The following is a 15,021-nucleotide window of genomic DNA, read 5'->3' on the forward strand; positions in this document are numbered from 1 at the left end:
TCCGCTCGCTCTCTTGCCTTTGGCAGCGCCACGACAGTCACAGCACCGGTACGGATACATGGCCAGGGCTCATGTCAATAACGTAACGGGCATTTGTTCCGTTTGCCTACCGTTCCCATGCCATCCAATCGTGCCAGTCACCCAGTGTCCCACGCAATGGAACTGAGGGCTGCTATTTTGGTCGCCCAGTCGGCTCTCTACGCTACGGATACTTGTTGGATGCTTGCCCGCTGTGCAGAGAGGCCAGAGCCGGACGGTCCTGGGCTCAGGGTTCCTGGATTCGCCCGTGCCTGGGGAGGCCGAGGACCCTTTCAGCAGACTGCAGCAGACGTAGGAGCGGCATCCCCTCCTTTATCCAGGACTGGTTCCATATCGGGACAGGATTGACACTCAACCTCGATGTCCTTCTGCCAGGCTCTTGTTTTTCTTGCGAACGAGCTTACAGCAGAATGCCTGCAGCAACGCAAGCCAACATTCGCTAGGTTGCCAGGGTCTAGACAACAAGTATCCGTAAAGAAAAGCAAGATGGTTGTGTGGGGACTCTGCCATTGAGTTCGACCTTCGCTGTCACACAGTTCCTGTTGACGCATCCAATCCACGCTCGATGCTCTACACCTACCAACGCTGAAGCTCCTCTGGAGGGAAGGATTCGATGGCCGGTTGGACAACCTTCCTTTGTTGCTCTTGGTCTCCAGCCTCTGGACCAACCTTCCAGCCTCACCAGCTGTGCAATCACCAATCAGTCTCCCGCTAACTTTCAAACCCTACCATATCAACGCCCGCGTGAAACCACAAGTGTGCGATGTGCATGGAGGCGGACGGCATGTTTGCGCCCATGTGAGGCAGCTGACGGAGGATCGGTGTTGCTCCTTTGAGTTGACAACTGACGTTGGTCGGCTCACCCCACGAGATCTTGCGGATTTGCTTTCTCGGTGAATAGGATCTAGCAGCCATGGGAAAGGCAAGGGAGGACGGGGAAGCCACAGACACACGGACGGTAGACCATCAACAAGGTTGAGGGGGGCATGGGAAGACATGGAAAAGCCCCCTTCTTCACTGCCACACCGCCATTTTGGCATTCAAGGTTGGGCCAGACTCGATCCAGGTAGCGGATTGTGTGCATCGCTTGCTGCGGCGGCGGATTATTCCTCTCGCCTGTCTCACCACCTCACCTCGTTCCCCGGGTTCTACGCCAACCGTCTCAGTGGGGAGACGCTCCGACCACCTCGCCGCCACTCTCTCTCTCTCTCACCGTTCCCATCTTCCCCTCCCCCTCCTTTGTCCTCTGAGGGGTTGGAGAAGTACTGCAGTATGAAGACGATCGCTGGGAGCTGAAGCTTACATTGGGTTGGCGAGGCAAACACGGCAAGCTATCAGCTGAGCCACCTCCATGGACACCATTATCTACGGATACACTACCTATCTGGCTTGCAACGCATAGGGCTTCCTGCATCGACGGTAGAGCATCGAAAAAGCAAAAAAAGGAGGAGTAGGAATGCGAACGGTTCGGCGTCGCCAGCGACAGGGCCGGGACAGCAGTCGACCAGCCAAACCGACGCATCTGGCATGCCGGCGGCACTCACTGGTGGTGCATGGCATGGCAGCCATGCCGTACCATGCCATACCACCTCCAGCACAGCGGTGCTGATAATGGTGGGGCAATCTGCCAAACGGCACAGTGCTTGCTTGGCGGTCTGCTGGTTCAGGGCTACCAGCAGGTACGGACAGCAGCGTGAGGTGACTGGCTGGCTGGCTGGACTGCTCGCTTGCTTGCTTTGGTCGAGGATGGGCTTTGCTGGCGAGCGAATCCCGCTCCGCTTCCATCCGATGCATCTCCGGCGCGGATGCAACAAGACGCAGCATCTCGCGGCGGTGTCTTGGACTCAAATGGTTCGCTGTCGGGACTCGACAACATGCTGCCGCTGTAGGGCAGAAAAAGAAGTCTTCATTCTTTCCGCTGTATGCGCTGTTCTTCACCCCACCCAGTCACCTTACCCGGCAGACGTCGAGGGTGAAGACAGGGTCTCCGGGTCCCGAGTGAATGGCATTGTTCAGATTCCCACTAAACAGAAACAGTCGAGGATCCGCCCCATGGCCAAGGCCCCATTCTGTGCCCATGGGGGACCGAAGGAGAGAGCCGGCTACTTTGCGACGTCACCCTCTCGGAGGGTCGCGGAACCTGGCGGCGTCGCCGACGATGAGTCTAGGAATAATGCGATGCCTCTCTCTTCAGGGGAAAGTATCAAGCTCTCGGCTCGGTAATTTTCAAAAGTCAATCAAGTGACGACGGGAATCCACCAAGGAAACCCAACCCTCACGCTACTCGAGCGATTGTCATATCCCTCTCCCCATGCGATACAGGTGTATCTATCGTACAGTGTTGCCTCCTCTACCCGATCTCCGTGCGGTGACGGGGCTTCCGTCCCACCCCGGCGCAGCACCCGCAATCCTATACCCGCGGATACAATCCATCATGTGAAATCTCTCCCGCAACCTTGACCCAACCCTGTTGTACCGCAACCACAAACCATTCCCGCGCACACCGCAAGCCTCGCAGCCCGCCCGGACGGTTGTACAAACATCCATACCACCAAGTGATTGGCCCGAGAATTCGAGAATACCTCTCTCCTTCAAGAACCCCAGGTGGAGAGAGAGACACGCAATGAGGGACGGGTTGCTGGAGAGGCACCTCCCGCGAATAGGCCTCGGCCTAGGCCTTGCAGCAGCGACCGCCGCCACCCTCCTCATCCTCGTCTCCCGCACCACCACCGCCGCCTCCTCCGCCTCCGCATCCGCCCTCCCGGCCCCGCGTCCGGCGAGGAATAGCCGAAAGACGGCCCGCTCGCCGAAGTGGACGACGACGCGGGACCAGGGCTGCGATGAGCGGCTGCCGTACCCGCCCGACGTGTTCCCCGGCGCGCGGGACGTCGCGACGGCGTACGGGAACCTGCGGGTGTACGAGTTTGGGCCGGAGGCGGCGGAGGAGAGAGTCCTTTTGCTGCATGGTATCGGGACGCCTTGTCTTGCGTTGGGGGGTATTGCTGGGGAGTTTGTGGAGAGGGGGTGGAGGGTTATGACTTTTGGTGAGTCTGTTTTTATGATGGTGGTGATGATTGTGAGAGGTGGTATATGTCATTGAGGATGTGTGATTGTGCTTATGAGCCGTGATATCCGGAATGTGAAGTGAAGAGCATTGTTCAGTGTGTTGTTCAATATTAGAATGATCTTGGCAGCTTGGGTCTTACTCTCGAAGCAAACCACTCATCTCACTGATCTCACACATTGCACACCACACGTCACACATCATACAGAAACCCGTTCACAAGCACCCCTTAACTAACACCGCCAGACTTCTTCGGCCGCGGCTACTCCGACGCGCCCCTCGACCTCCCCCACGACGCCCGCCTCTACACCACGCAGATCCTCCTCGCGCTCGCCTCCTCCCCCTCGCCGGGCTGGACCGGCAACGACGCCTTCCACCTGCTGGGCTACTCCCTCGGCGGCGCCATCGCCGCCGCCTTTTCCTCCACGCACCCGCACCTCGTGCGGTCGCTCAGCCTCGTTGCGCCGGGCGGGTTAGTGCGCAGCGGAGCGCACGTCGGCTGGCGGAGCCGGGTGCTGTATAACGCGGCGTGGATTCCGGGATGGGTGAGGAGGTGGGTTGTTGGGCGGCGGTTGAGGCCTGTTATGGTGGGAGGCGGGGTGGGCGGTGATGTGCCGGAGAAGGAGACTGTTGATGATGATGAGGCGGAGGAGAAGAAGGAAGAGTGGGATGAGCTTAGGCTCGTGGGCGGGGGACGGATTGGGGAGGTGGTGGGGTGGCAGCTTGCGAGGCACCCTGGCTTCGTGACGAGTTACATGTCGACGATTCGGCACGCGCCGATTTACGACCGCGGGGACGAGGAGTGGAGGGTTCTGGCGGAGGTGTTGGAGGCGAGGCGGAGTAGCTGTGGTGATGGTGATGGTGATGGTCGAGGATTGTCATCGGAGCCCGGGCTGAGAAAGGGGCGGGTGCTCTTCCTGCTCGGTGAGGACGATGACATTGTCGTGCTCGGGGAGACGGTTTGGGATGCGGAGAGGGTGCTTGGGGAGGACGCGGTCGAGGTCGTTGTCCTCAGGGGCGGGCACGAGATTGCTATCACCAAGGGGAGGGAGATTGTTGGTGCCGTCGTTGCTGCGTGGGAGAGGGGGCGTAGGGAGGGCGAGACGTGAGGTGAGAGGAAAGGTTTTTTTTCTTTCCTGCTGGGGGTCTTTCTTGGACGTTTGTATGATGATGGAGGGAGGGGTAAGAGTTGTTGGCTTTTGGGGGGTAGAGTCTTAGAGATCTTGGTAAAGGCTCGTATAGATAGATTATATGCTAGAATGGAATGGAGCAAGAGAATATAGAACGGATGGAGAGTCTGGGAGGAGGAGGAGGAGGAGGAGATTTATGGAGCTGTGTCAAGTAGAATTTAGGTGAACATTCGTCACACGTCCTGGCACGGTTCGTTCGTTTCTTGCTTGCTTGGGTCTGTTTGCATGTCACGGTTTGTTCTATCTCAGGGAGAAAATGGTCAGAGAAGACTATTCCCCCAGAAAGAAGCATCACAATGGAAGGGCCCGGCGAACCAATTTCTGAAATGGACTTTTGTTACTTTGCCTTGTCTTTTCCGTTTCCTTTTCCCCCCAAAAAAATCGAGATGCAGACTTCCATCACAACTGTCGTATCTCCTTCGGTAGATAGATAACCCCCATCAAAAAGAAGAGGGAACATCTCCAAGATGGACAGACCAGTTGTGAAGGGAAAACCCAAACACACATGCAAAAGAGATCTAGAAAACTCCAAACTGCCCACGCCAATGTTCCCATATGCCCGTAGTCCCAGTGTCATCATGGTATCCCGAATGCCGTGTCCCCAATGTGTCCCCATGTTCTCAGCGATAGAAGAAGAAAAAAAAGACGAGCGAGTCCCTCCCGGCTCAAGTCAGAGAGAGGGCATCCTCAAAACACCCGCCGCGGCCGACAAACAACCAAGGTCGACTTCTCCAATGCGGCAAAAAAGAGCGAGAGAAGACACACCGAGAGAAGAGAGAGGTAGAGAGAGAGGCTTCAACCACGCCTGCCCTTCTTCTTGTTCTTCCTCTTGTTCTTGTTCTTGGGCTTCGGTTTCTCGTGCGTGTCGGGAGCCTGCGCGCCCTCCAAGGCCGGCTGATCGTGTTGCGTGTGTGAGTTAGACGCTTCGCCCGCACTACCGCCCTGGTTCCAAGAGTCAGTAGTCGTCGTCGCACCCGCACCAGACTCGGGCTGAGGGTCAGTCGGGGGAACTTCGACGCGCAAGGGCGCGTCCAAGTTCCTCGATGGCTCCCACGGGGACGCGTCGGGAACATGAGCGGGATAAGGTTCGTGTGAAATATTGAGGGATCTGAAGCTCTGCGGGATCTCCACAGTAGTGGCCGCGTGGTAGAGCGGCGGGTAAATGTGAAAGCCCGTCTCGATCATCGCAGCCTTCACCCTGCTCAGGACGTCCGCTCTGTCCCTCTCGACCTTGGCCTCCTCCACGGCTGCGCAGGTAGAGTAACTTGGGTTCTCTAGCAAAGGGCCAAAAGCCTCGAGCAGCCATTCCCGAAACTTTCCCTTGCTCGCATCCCCGTCCACGGCCTCGTCGAACCACTCTTGAGGAAACCATCCGGCAAAGTCGCCCAATGCGGGGGCACTGACAACCTCGTAGGGATGAATCGGGTGCTCGACGAGCTCGAAGCAGTGAATGCCATCGGCGGCGTCTTTCGCGTTCTTGGTCGTTGACCAAAGGCGTGCGCGACTGAGATCGAAGAGGACCGTCCGAGGCTTGTCGAGATCGCGGGTTCCGTCTCGCATTGTGATGTAGACGTGGCGAGGCTCATAGTCGCCGTCCATGACCCCCGTGTGCATGTGCCTGACGTTGCCATCGATGAGCTGCCTGAGAACCGCCATCCGCGTGTTGTGGTTGATGTCTAGAAGCACCGGGTGCCCCGTGTCGGATTGGTGGAATTCCAACGGCAGCTCATCGTCCGGGACGAGATTACCGCATTCATCTCGGTTGCAGAGATCCTCAATGGAGTAGCCGTCAATGTACTCCATGAGAATGAGAGCCACGGTTTTGTACTGGACGCGTCCCTTGGGAGTCTTGCCGACGGCGAACCTGACCGCCCAAGTGCCGTAGTACTGCGCAGTGAGGTGCGGCGGTCCGGTCAAGTTCTTCCGATAGAGGTGCTGGTAAACGCAGCTCTCTCGGCTGAGGGCGCCTTCAGCGAGTTCGATGTTGCTGATCGGCGTGCCGTTGTATTCCGGCCAGAGCTTGTGGTCGAAGACTTTGGCCACGAGTTGAGTCTGCGGGACGGGAAGCTTCGCGTCAGTGTCGCTGTTCATACACTCGGGCGAGGGCAACGCAATGATTTTGCAACGGAAGACTTGTGGTCCGGGGTTCTCAGAAAGGCGCTCCAGCACCTCAAGTTCGAGATGCTCATCCTTCAGGAAATATCGGTGAGGGTCGAAGTGGCGAAGATCAGGGCCAGGTGGCGGGTTCGGAAAATACTGAGAGGTGCCATGAGGCTGGACTGGTCTGTACTTGGTGAGGTTCAGGATGCTGCCTGGGCGATAATGGTCGGAATCGGCATAAACGCGAGACATGTTGCCAATGAAGCCGATGAGAGAGTGGTGTATCAGGCTGTTCTTGCGGATGCTATCGATGACTCTGGCTGCAAAATGAGAATGGAGGAAGGTGGTCAGGTTGAGTGGAAATAGAGAAAGCCTTGGGGAGTAAGAAGATGGGTAGGTAGTCCAGAAAACTCGGTATGGTGAGAGTCTCGTCTCCCTTTCTCGTGTTTTTCTTGTCCTCTTCCGCTTCCTCCCTGAGAGGTCTAGAGTGGCGGGAAGGATTTGCTTTCCGTTGAAAAGGCGGCAGCAAACGGATGTGTGATGAATGAGAGTGAGAGCGAGAGTGAAATTGAGGGTGAGAGTGAAATGAGATTGAAAGTGAGAGTGGGGGGATATTGTAAGTCCAAGTGTCTCGGCTTTTCAGGTTGGGGAAGATGTATGTACCTTGCGGGAAGCCACCACAGAGGTTGCACAAGCGGCAAGGAAGGTTCCCGTCTCCGAATCAATCAACCAAGGACGAACAAAACTCAACCACAAAAGACGCCTCACGCAGGCAACGAAGGTGAATTTGCTTCCACCTCTTTCTCCACAGTGGCTTGAATACTGTAATCTCAAACAAATGGAGGCTCTCCTTTCAAAATGTTGCAGGTACCCTATGATTTTCTTTTTCACCACCTTGGGCATCTCGGTGCAGAAAATTTTGAAGGCTTTGTTCAAATACCTCATCCTACTTTGACGAGAGCTCTTTCATGCATGATGAAGGTATTTGGCTGCAGCAATTGAGTTCTGTAGAACTAAACACTGTCGAATCGGGATACTTTGAAGATGGGATCTTCCATGAGCGGATTTTCAGCAGCCTCAGACCCAGCCAACTCTATAATAGGGGCAACCCCCACCTTTCTCTCAGCTTCTACATCACCGGCCTTGGTCAGTCATCATCTCCAAGCGAGTATGCCGCATGGTATATACGTATTGAGAATAATAACAACATAACAAGGCAACTCTTTGGCGATTTTTCAGGTAATTTCTCACATCCCTCTATGGATCACAGCTTTGAAGCAGGCTTGGGCTGGATGACAGGCTTAGACTGGAATGTAGACTTGGCCCGTAAGATCATGACGAATTCCTTCCGTTTGTTGCAATGTGTACACAGTGTCATATAAAACGCCAGGTAGAGTCACCTTCACTGTGGGCATCGCATTGCACATCGCACTGCACATCACATTATGTCATATGCTTCGGTAATATGCGCCTGGAAGAAGAGTAGCACCAAGGTATCATACGCTGCCTTCCGTAGATATGCGGGAACCTGCATTCAAGCTCTGCATACGGATGGAATCTGGTAGACCAATTTCATCTGTATCAGGGCAATGAGCGGATGGAAGTCCATGGGCCAAGACAGGCATCGACAGTCGGACGTTGCAAACGGGAGTGAAAACACACACCAACCTTACCTTAGAGCCACAAACAGCTCTGGTGTAGTGCTCCAGTTCTCTATTCGTTCTCTTTGAATCCCGAGCCAAGACTTCTGGCCGCGCTCTCTTAGAGTCTTGACAACTAGTAGCAGATATCAGTGTATAAGCAGGTTGATCATTAACAATAGCAATATGCATGGGGTCAAATGCACATCTTTCTCTGGATTTTGGATGTGACATAGAGTTCCATCATGGCCATATCCTGGCAGAGGTAAAAGTCGGTGACTGATGCAATATTCCGATGCGTATAAGCCAAGACAGATCAACGCCGTTTGTAGAGCCTGGTCGAATGTACTACACCTGTTTCCAACAAGACACTATGGGCCGGGCAGCAAAGACAGCGTTGCAGAGGAAGACTTTCACCTGGAAATATTATTGCCTCACCTTTCATGATGAATGTCCCATCATTGGATGTAAGCTAACGCGGGTCTATGGACACTTGCAGAGTCAGCTGGGTCTTTCTTCATCTTCACCTTCGCCTTTGCCTTGGCTCCTTTCCATCTTGACATTTCTGGCTGCTTCCCTTCTCTCTTTCACTCGGACTGTTTTTAATATCCAGTAAACCCCAATAGTATCTGTCACAAATCTGGCTCCTCTTCCCGCCGGCCCAAGTCCAAACTCTTACTACTGGACGCCGCTACTCCTCGCTTCCTTGCCGTCTGGTTTTTTCTTTCTGGTTCATCCAGTCGACTCCCCCATCATCTAAACTGGCAAGCCGACCCCTTCGTCATCTCAATCGCCCTCCCAGATCTCAACAATGGCCAGCATACCTGGATACGCCCCTGCCGGGTCAACGTACCTCCACTTCACATCTCCTCAATCAGCGCCCGCAACCACCTTCGACGAACGAAAGCTTTCAAATGCGAGTCTTTCCGCCATCAGTGATGAGTTCAACCTGGTCGTCACCCCCGCGCGGGCCATCGAGGTGAAGCCATCCGTATATGATGAGATTGCCCAAAAGTTAGTCAGGAAGCTGAAGGAGCGCGGAGACATCGACATTGAGGAGGTCGCCTTCCCTCCCACCAGAAAAGCCCACGTCATCACTTGTGAGGCAGATGTGGTGGCCATCTTCAACGAGCGAAAGCGAGCGACAGACGCCCTTCTTGTCGCTTCGGATCTCCATGGCAATTCACGCTGGACTTCCGAGTTTCAGGTGTCGGCGTTTGGTATCCAGAGGGCTGTCGTGAAGAAGACCGAGAAGAATACCGAGGAGAAAGCCAAGGAGAATACCGAGGAGAAGGCCAAGGAGAAGGCCAAGGAGAAGGTCGACAAGAAGCGGAAGGCCGACGATGACAAGGTTGAGGGCGGTCCTCAACGTACCTCGAAGAAGCCGCAACGTGGCAAGAAGGCGGCCGTGCCGAGCAACAATTCCTCAACTGTAGAGCCTGACGACAACTCGAACGAAGTCAAGGAGGGACGTACAAAAAACCCTTGGGTAGTTGGAAGGCCCGACCAGGGCTACTTCATCCTTGATCCCAACGAGAAGATCCCGTCTCTTCCGATGGCTAAGCCTCGTGAGTCGAGTCGACTTTTCGCCATTGTCGAAGCCAAGGATGTCGGAAAGCTTTATCGCTGGCATAAGTCGTTCATGCTATGGTCCAAGACTCGACATACTGGCCCCGAGACTAGAGATGACATGCCGGGAATTCACAATTTCACCATGTTCGACAGTAGCACAAGCAAACCCATGGCGAGGCTCCTGAAGCAGGCTGCTGCTTATGCCCTCATTTTCCGTACAAAGTACGTAATCATGACAGATCACGCAGCACTCATGTTCCTTGTCTTTCGCGACATGGAAGTCACAAGCGATTCGACTCCTGCCGATGTGTGGAGAAAGGGTGTTGGCGAGGCGGTTGAGGTGACGTTCATCAGACCGCACGATGATGAGCCTTTTGAAGGTCCACTGGCTGGATTTCTTGCGGAGGCACGAGAGAAGACCCCGCTGGATACTGTTACGGACTGATTGCTGGATTGAGGATTGCGAAAATGAACTTTGTGTGATGGGAAAATCAGGATAGATCGCGTTGCTTAGGGATTGTACCAGAGGGAAGGATATTTGAGATTCAAAACATGGTTATTTTTGTCATCTTTTCCGGAGTATCCGTCAGTGATGCTAACGAGGAAGAAGTGTGTGGAAAGATGTGGTCTTACCCAGGTATCTTAAGGTGAGTGCACTGTGACAGCGAGGGAAGGAGGTGTGCGGGAGAAGCACGGCATGAAGTCAAGTGCCGTTGGTATCGAAGGACCCACTCCGCCTGGGCTTACGGGTCCGGCGCCGAGATAACGGGTTCCGGCTGGTGTGGGGCCAGCCATTCAAGCTAAGGTCGAGTCCCTGTCTTTTTCCAGGTAGAGGTTCTTTACCACGTGCTCAGGTACCGTCGCGCTTTGTACGAAGTACCCACGCGGCGGTCATTGGCCGCTCTTTTAACCATTAAGCCTGAGAAAAGCGGCCAACCTATTCTCCTGACTGCGTGGTACCTACCTACGTTACCTAACTTACCCCAGTTGCTCAAGGTACCTGAGGCAAGGTACCTGAGGCCGGTTGAGCTCGCGACCAGTCGGCGGAACACGTGGTGCACGACCCTTGGAAGTACCTTAAGGTACCTTACTTCGTAAGGTCCAGAGTACTTCCTTCGCATACGGAGCACACCCCATTCCATCTCTCCAACACCAACCTCCTACCCTTCCTCCAACTTGTCCAACAACCTCCCGGCGAGGCTTCGATGCGACTGCAGGAAAGTAACTCATCTTTGGCCCCCATTTGCCTCGACCCGCTCATTACCCTTCAACTCGAGTGCTAGCTGGACCTCACTTTTGCGGAGCCACGTGGGTTACAGACACGCAAAGCCCGTATTGCTTGCTGTCTCTCGAGTCCTTACAAGCCTCGCTCGGAGAGAGCAGAGGTCATCCCCGCCCCCTGCCGCATCCCACCCATAAGTATGGATGGCTTCCTCAACTTTTTTCCCAAGAAGACCCATCGGGTCGCCGGCCGCCTGGCTAAAGTCCCTCCTCATCGTTGCTAGTTTCCTCATCTTTGTGCAAATTGCCCTCCCCCATATCATGGCACCCAAGGGTTCCACTCTGTTGGCCGGCCTTGCTGTCTTCGGCACCGGCACCGGCACCAGCTCCGGCGGTGTCGTAAATGCAGCTGGTGGTGTTGATCTGAGCTGGTACGCGCCCACTCGCACAGAGGTCAATAATCTGACCGCCGTGATCAACGGCAAGGGTGTCTGGGGGTTCATCTATGACACCTCGGAGACTCCCGACGACAGGTACGGGCAGTATAACTGGTGCAACATGCCGCATGTGCGCAAGACGGAGTATGTGAAGCCGTCGGATGAGTACGAGCTCAAGTACGTGGAATTAGTGAGTAAACAAACCGAACCCCTTTCCACTGCTTCCTTTTCCATTTCCTCTTCCTCTTCCTCAACCACTGACTTGTCCATAAGGTTCACCGCCACCACAAACGCACGCCCTACGCCTCCAACGCCTTCCCCGTGGAGCCGTACCAGTGGAACTGCGACGACCAAGGACTCTTCTATTACGGCGAGCCCTTTGCCAGCAGCAACAAGCCAGCAAAGACCTACTGGAAGGTCTACATCTCCCCCGTCAACCCCTTCGTCCCCGCGGGCTGGATAGGAACGTGCCAATTCCCCCAGATCACCGCCCAGGGCCTCGACGACTCCTGGGTTCACGGCGCCGACCTCTACGGCGTCTACCACGATCTCCTAGGTCTCATCCCCGGCCATGACACCGTCAACTCGCCCGAGTGGCATCGCAAGATCAAGTACCGCGTCACCAACAACCAAATCACCAGCCAGGTCGCCGGCATGGTCGTCAACGGCATGTGGGCCGCCACCGACTCCCTCCAGCTCAACATCCAGGCCGCCGGCGTCGACTCCCTCGAGCCGCAGTACCCCTGCCCCGCCGGCTACGCCCTCTTCAACCGCATAAAGTCCGCCTCCAACGCCGCCTGGGCCCAGCACCTCGCCGCCGCCCGCCCCCTCTACGCCGTCCTCGACGACATCTCGGGCGTCCCCGCCGACGACGAGGGCTTCCACGCCTCGCTGGACCACTACTACGACAACCTCTCCGCCCGCCAGTGCCACGACAAGCCCCTCCCCTGCAAGCTCGTCGGCGGCGCCAACTCCACCACCTGCGTCACGCAGGACCTCGCCGACGCTGCCTACCGCCTGGGCCACTGGGAGTACTCCCAGCTCTACCGCGACAGCCCCGACTCCCTCGCCGCCAGCGTCGCGGCGTGGGGCGTCTGGGTCGCCGAGCTCGCCGTTCACCTGCGCGCCGTCGTCGACGGCACGAGCGAGACAATCTACTTCCACAACGTCGCGCACGACGGCTCCGTCTCGCGGCTGCTGTCTATCCTGCAGCTCGACCACATGATCTGGCCCGGCATGGGCTCCGAGGTCGTCTTTGAGCTGTACAAGAAACGGGGGGCGGACGACAGTGCCGCCGCCGCCGCCGCCGCCAAGAACCCTCCCGCGGCCACATCTACATCTACGCCTGGCTCGGTTGAGAGTGGTTGGTACATCAGAGTTCTCTGGGGTGGCCAGGTCTTCAAGTCGTCCCATCCGGCACTGGGCCTGATGGATATGATACCCGTCGAGACGCTGCTGTCGTACTTTGATGGGTTGGTAGGAGAGGACGCCAGCCTGATCAAGGGCAAATGCGCGTCTTGAGCGTTCTGTGTCGTGCTCATATGGTTTGCCAGGAAGTGGCCATCCCCTTCTCAGCACGTAGAAACGCTCAGTGTATACTTAGCTCGCCGCTGTACCTAATACATAATGATAGTCGACCTTGCCCCTCTTGGCGCCCCCGCTCGCTTTGGATCACACAAGGTTTGAACATAGTATTCTTTGCTTTGATAGGCTAGAGTAGACTACACTCCTTCTCGAGGTCCGTCCAACGCCCATTACGCATAGGGTCTAGCTGGCGCACTTTGGTCATCCACGTTTGTAGTTCTTCCGTCTCTTCTTCGTTGTGCTCTCTTCCTTCAATGCGCGGCAGCGCCCTCGTGTAGTCCAACAGCGCCTTGTATATCCACGTAATGTCATCGTAGTCTTCCAAAAGGTCCTTGATATCTTCAATCTCACGCCTCACGTAGGATGCCTTTTCCGTACTTGACAGACTCGGCGCGATCTTGGGCCGGCCATCTGGCTCGGTCATATTCTGGACGAGGAAATGGTGGTAGAACCAGAGAGACTGGTCTTCTGGGCCCACGTTTAGTGCTTCGCGGACGAGATCGAGTTCTGCTGTTCGTCAGCCGGCTTCTCATTCGTAGACCAAAACAGTATGTATGTGTAGAGGTTCGTCCTTACCGTCTTCCAGAAACTTTTGCCGCGCCGCGTCGTCGGCGCCGCGCTCTTCGAGCAGCCGGGGTATCAGGTTGGAGCGGTTATGCCACGCCGAGAAGTTGGACAGGTCCGTGTTGATCATTTTTGTCGTGTAGGCGAACTCGGCCTCGACCAGGCTCGTGCCGTCGAGCGCCGCGCTTTCGAGGGTGGCGACGACTTTGCGCCGGTAGCCCCAGGCGTGGAAATTACGGCGGTCCTTGGTCAGCATCTTGGACACGAGGCCGAGCTCCTCTTCCCATATGCGACGGGCGATGGGTTTGGGTAGTATGTCGATGGCCTGCTGGAGGAGCCAGGAGCGGTATTTCCAGATCCAGTAGCTCTTTGGGAACTCGAGCAGGAGGGGGATCGTGAACATGAGCTCGTTCTTAAGAGTGTCGACCACCTTTTCGGTATCGACCGGCGGCGGCGGCGGCAGCTGCTCATCAGCTGTTGTACCACTCCTCCCATTCTCTCGGTCCAGTGGGGACGCGTGGCCTGGCGGGATCGCGGTCGAGGAAGAGGGCGACGCAGCGGCGGAGGACGGAGGCGGAGTGCATGCTGCTGATGAACTCGCGGGCGGCGCCGACGGCGACGGCCCAGGCGAGGGTCTTGATAATGATCCACAGGTTAGGCAGCGCCTGCGGACGTTCCATGCCGTGTAGTGCTCCGGGTTCAGGCGCAGGAGCTTCGTGGTCAGGGCGAGGGTGGCCGGGTCGGCCGGGTCGGCGGGCCGCGGCGAGGCGCGGAGGAGGGCGTCTTCGAGGGCGCGGAGGTTGGCGATCTTTGCGAGGTCGGCCTGGAGCTGGGCTTCGGTGCGTGGTTTCCGGGCTGTGCGGGCTATGCCGTGCTATTCGTTTTTGGGTGGTGAGCTTTGTGAATAGGGGACGGAACGGGGCGTGTGTAGATGGTCTTGGCGGTTGTGGGGTGTTTGGAGATGCGATGGAGGTTATGTTTGATGGATAGAGGGACGACGGGTGGAAGGGGGAAAGACGCTGCTGGGATGGGAATTGGTGATACTTACGCTTTCCATGGGGATCTGAGGGGTGCTCTAGAAGAGCGGGATGATCTGACAGGAAAAGGGGAGGTCGATCAGGGAGGACGGAGAGGAATTACAGCCCGCTCAAAGTCAAGTTTGGGGGCCGGGGGTTGAAGGCGCTGCGAGCTCTGGGTGGCATGAAGCTGATGCGGGAACTTGGCGGCAGCTCGGGCGGCGCGCGCCAGAGCAGGGATTCCCCACTACCCCGTCACGTCTGTCAAAGTACGTCAATTTAGCCAGTGGCCCGAGCTCCCGGTGAAGAAGACCCCGAGTAACGTCGTACGTACCTCCCCACGTGCTACCTAGTACCTTAGGTACCTACCTACCTTAGATATGGTAAGGTGCCTTATTACCACTCTCCTCGAGTAGCTGTCTTAAACCTCCACTTGTTGCCTCATCGCTGTGACAAGGCAAATCACATCACGGGCTAGGTACTAATCCAAGGACGAGTGTCAGGTTCGGCCTAACTGCACTTTTATATGCTTTGGGTAATGGAGATGAAAAGCGTCTCGGAGATAAAAAGCCTGCACTTGACCAAACGACCTGG

At 56.2% G+C, this 15,021-nt stretch overlaps 5 protein-coding genes across 5 annotated transcripts; 3 read left to right on the forward strand and 2 right to left on the reverse strand.

Moving 5' to 3' along the window:
• Positions 1-2,244: 2,244 nt before the first annotated feature.
• Positions 2,245-4,212, forward strand: HER10_EVM0006841 (uncharacterized protein; the record flags this gene model as incomplete). Its single annotated transcript, XM_035476415.1, has 2 exons — positions 2,245-3,083; positions 3,350-4,212. The coding sequence occupies exons 1-2, from the start codon at positions 2,663-2,665 to the stop codon at positions 4,210-4,212; spliced, it is 1,284 nt and encodes a 427-aa protein (XP_035329534.1). The 5' UTR covers positions 2,245-2,662.
• An 876-nt stretch (positions 4,213-5,088) lies between these two features.
• Positions 5,089-6,984, reverse strand: HER10_EVM0013122 (uncharacterized protein; the record flags this gene model as incomplete). Its single annotated transcript, XM_035482489.1, has 1 exon — positions 5,089-6,984. The coding sequence occupies exon 1, from the start codon at positions 6,643-6,645 to the stop codon at positions 5,089-5,091; it is 1,557 nt and encodes a 518-aa protein (XP_035330293.1). The 5' UTR covers positions 6,646-6,984.
• A 1,860-nt stretch (positions 6,985-8,844) lies between these two features.
• On the forward strand, positions 8,845-10,050 carry HER10_EVM0003728 (uncharacterized protein; the record flags this gene model as incomplete). Its single annotated transcript, XM_035473392.1, has 1 exon — positions 8,845-10,050. One exon carries the CDS (start codon positions 8,845-8,847, stop codon positions 10,048-10,050), a length of 1,206 nt encoding a protein of 401 aa, XP_035329125.1.
• A 707-nt stretch (positions 10,051-10,757) lies between these two features.
• HER10_EVM0008803 (histidine acid phosphatase) lies at positions 10,758-12,784 on the forward strand (the record flags this gene model as incomplete). Its single annotated transcript, XM_035478312.1, has 2 exons — positions 10,758-11,453; positions 11,537-12,784. Exons 1-2 carry the CDS (start codon positions 11,031-11,033, stop codon positions 12,782-12,784), a joined length of 1,671 nt encoding a protein of 556 aa, XP_035329776.1. The 5' UTR covers positions 10,758-11,030.
• A 190-nt stretch (positions 12,785-12,974) lies between these two features.
• Positions 12,975-14,682, reverse strand: HER10_EVM0000163 (geranylgeranyl transferase type-2 subunit alpha; the record flags this gene model as incomplete). The annotated part of the gene is made up of 3 exons (XM_035469957.1): positions 14,460-14,682; positions 13,424-14,285; positions 12,975-13,354 (listed from the first exon to the last, which is right to left on the reverse strand). The coding sequence occupies exons 1-3, from the start codon at positions 14,466-14,468 to the stop codon at positions 12,975-12,977; spliced, it is 1,251 nt and encodes a 416-aa protein (XP_035328726.1). The 5' UTR covers positions 14,469-14,682.
• Between the last annotated feature and the right edge of the window lie 339 nt (positions 14,683-15,021).

This window comes from Colletotrichum scovillei (genome assembly GCF_011075155.1).
Source record: "Colletotrichum scovillei strain TJNH1 chromosome Unknown Contig00009, whole genome shotgun sequence".
NCBI classification, from domain to species: domain Eukaryota; kingdom Fungi; phylum Ascomycota; class Sordariomycetes; order Glomerellales; family Glomerellaceae; genus Colletotrichum; species Colletotrichum scovillei.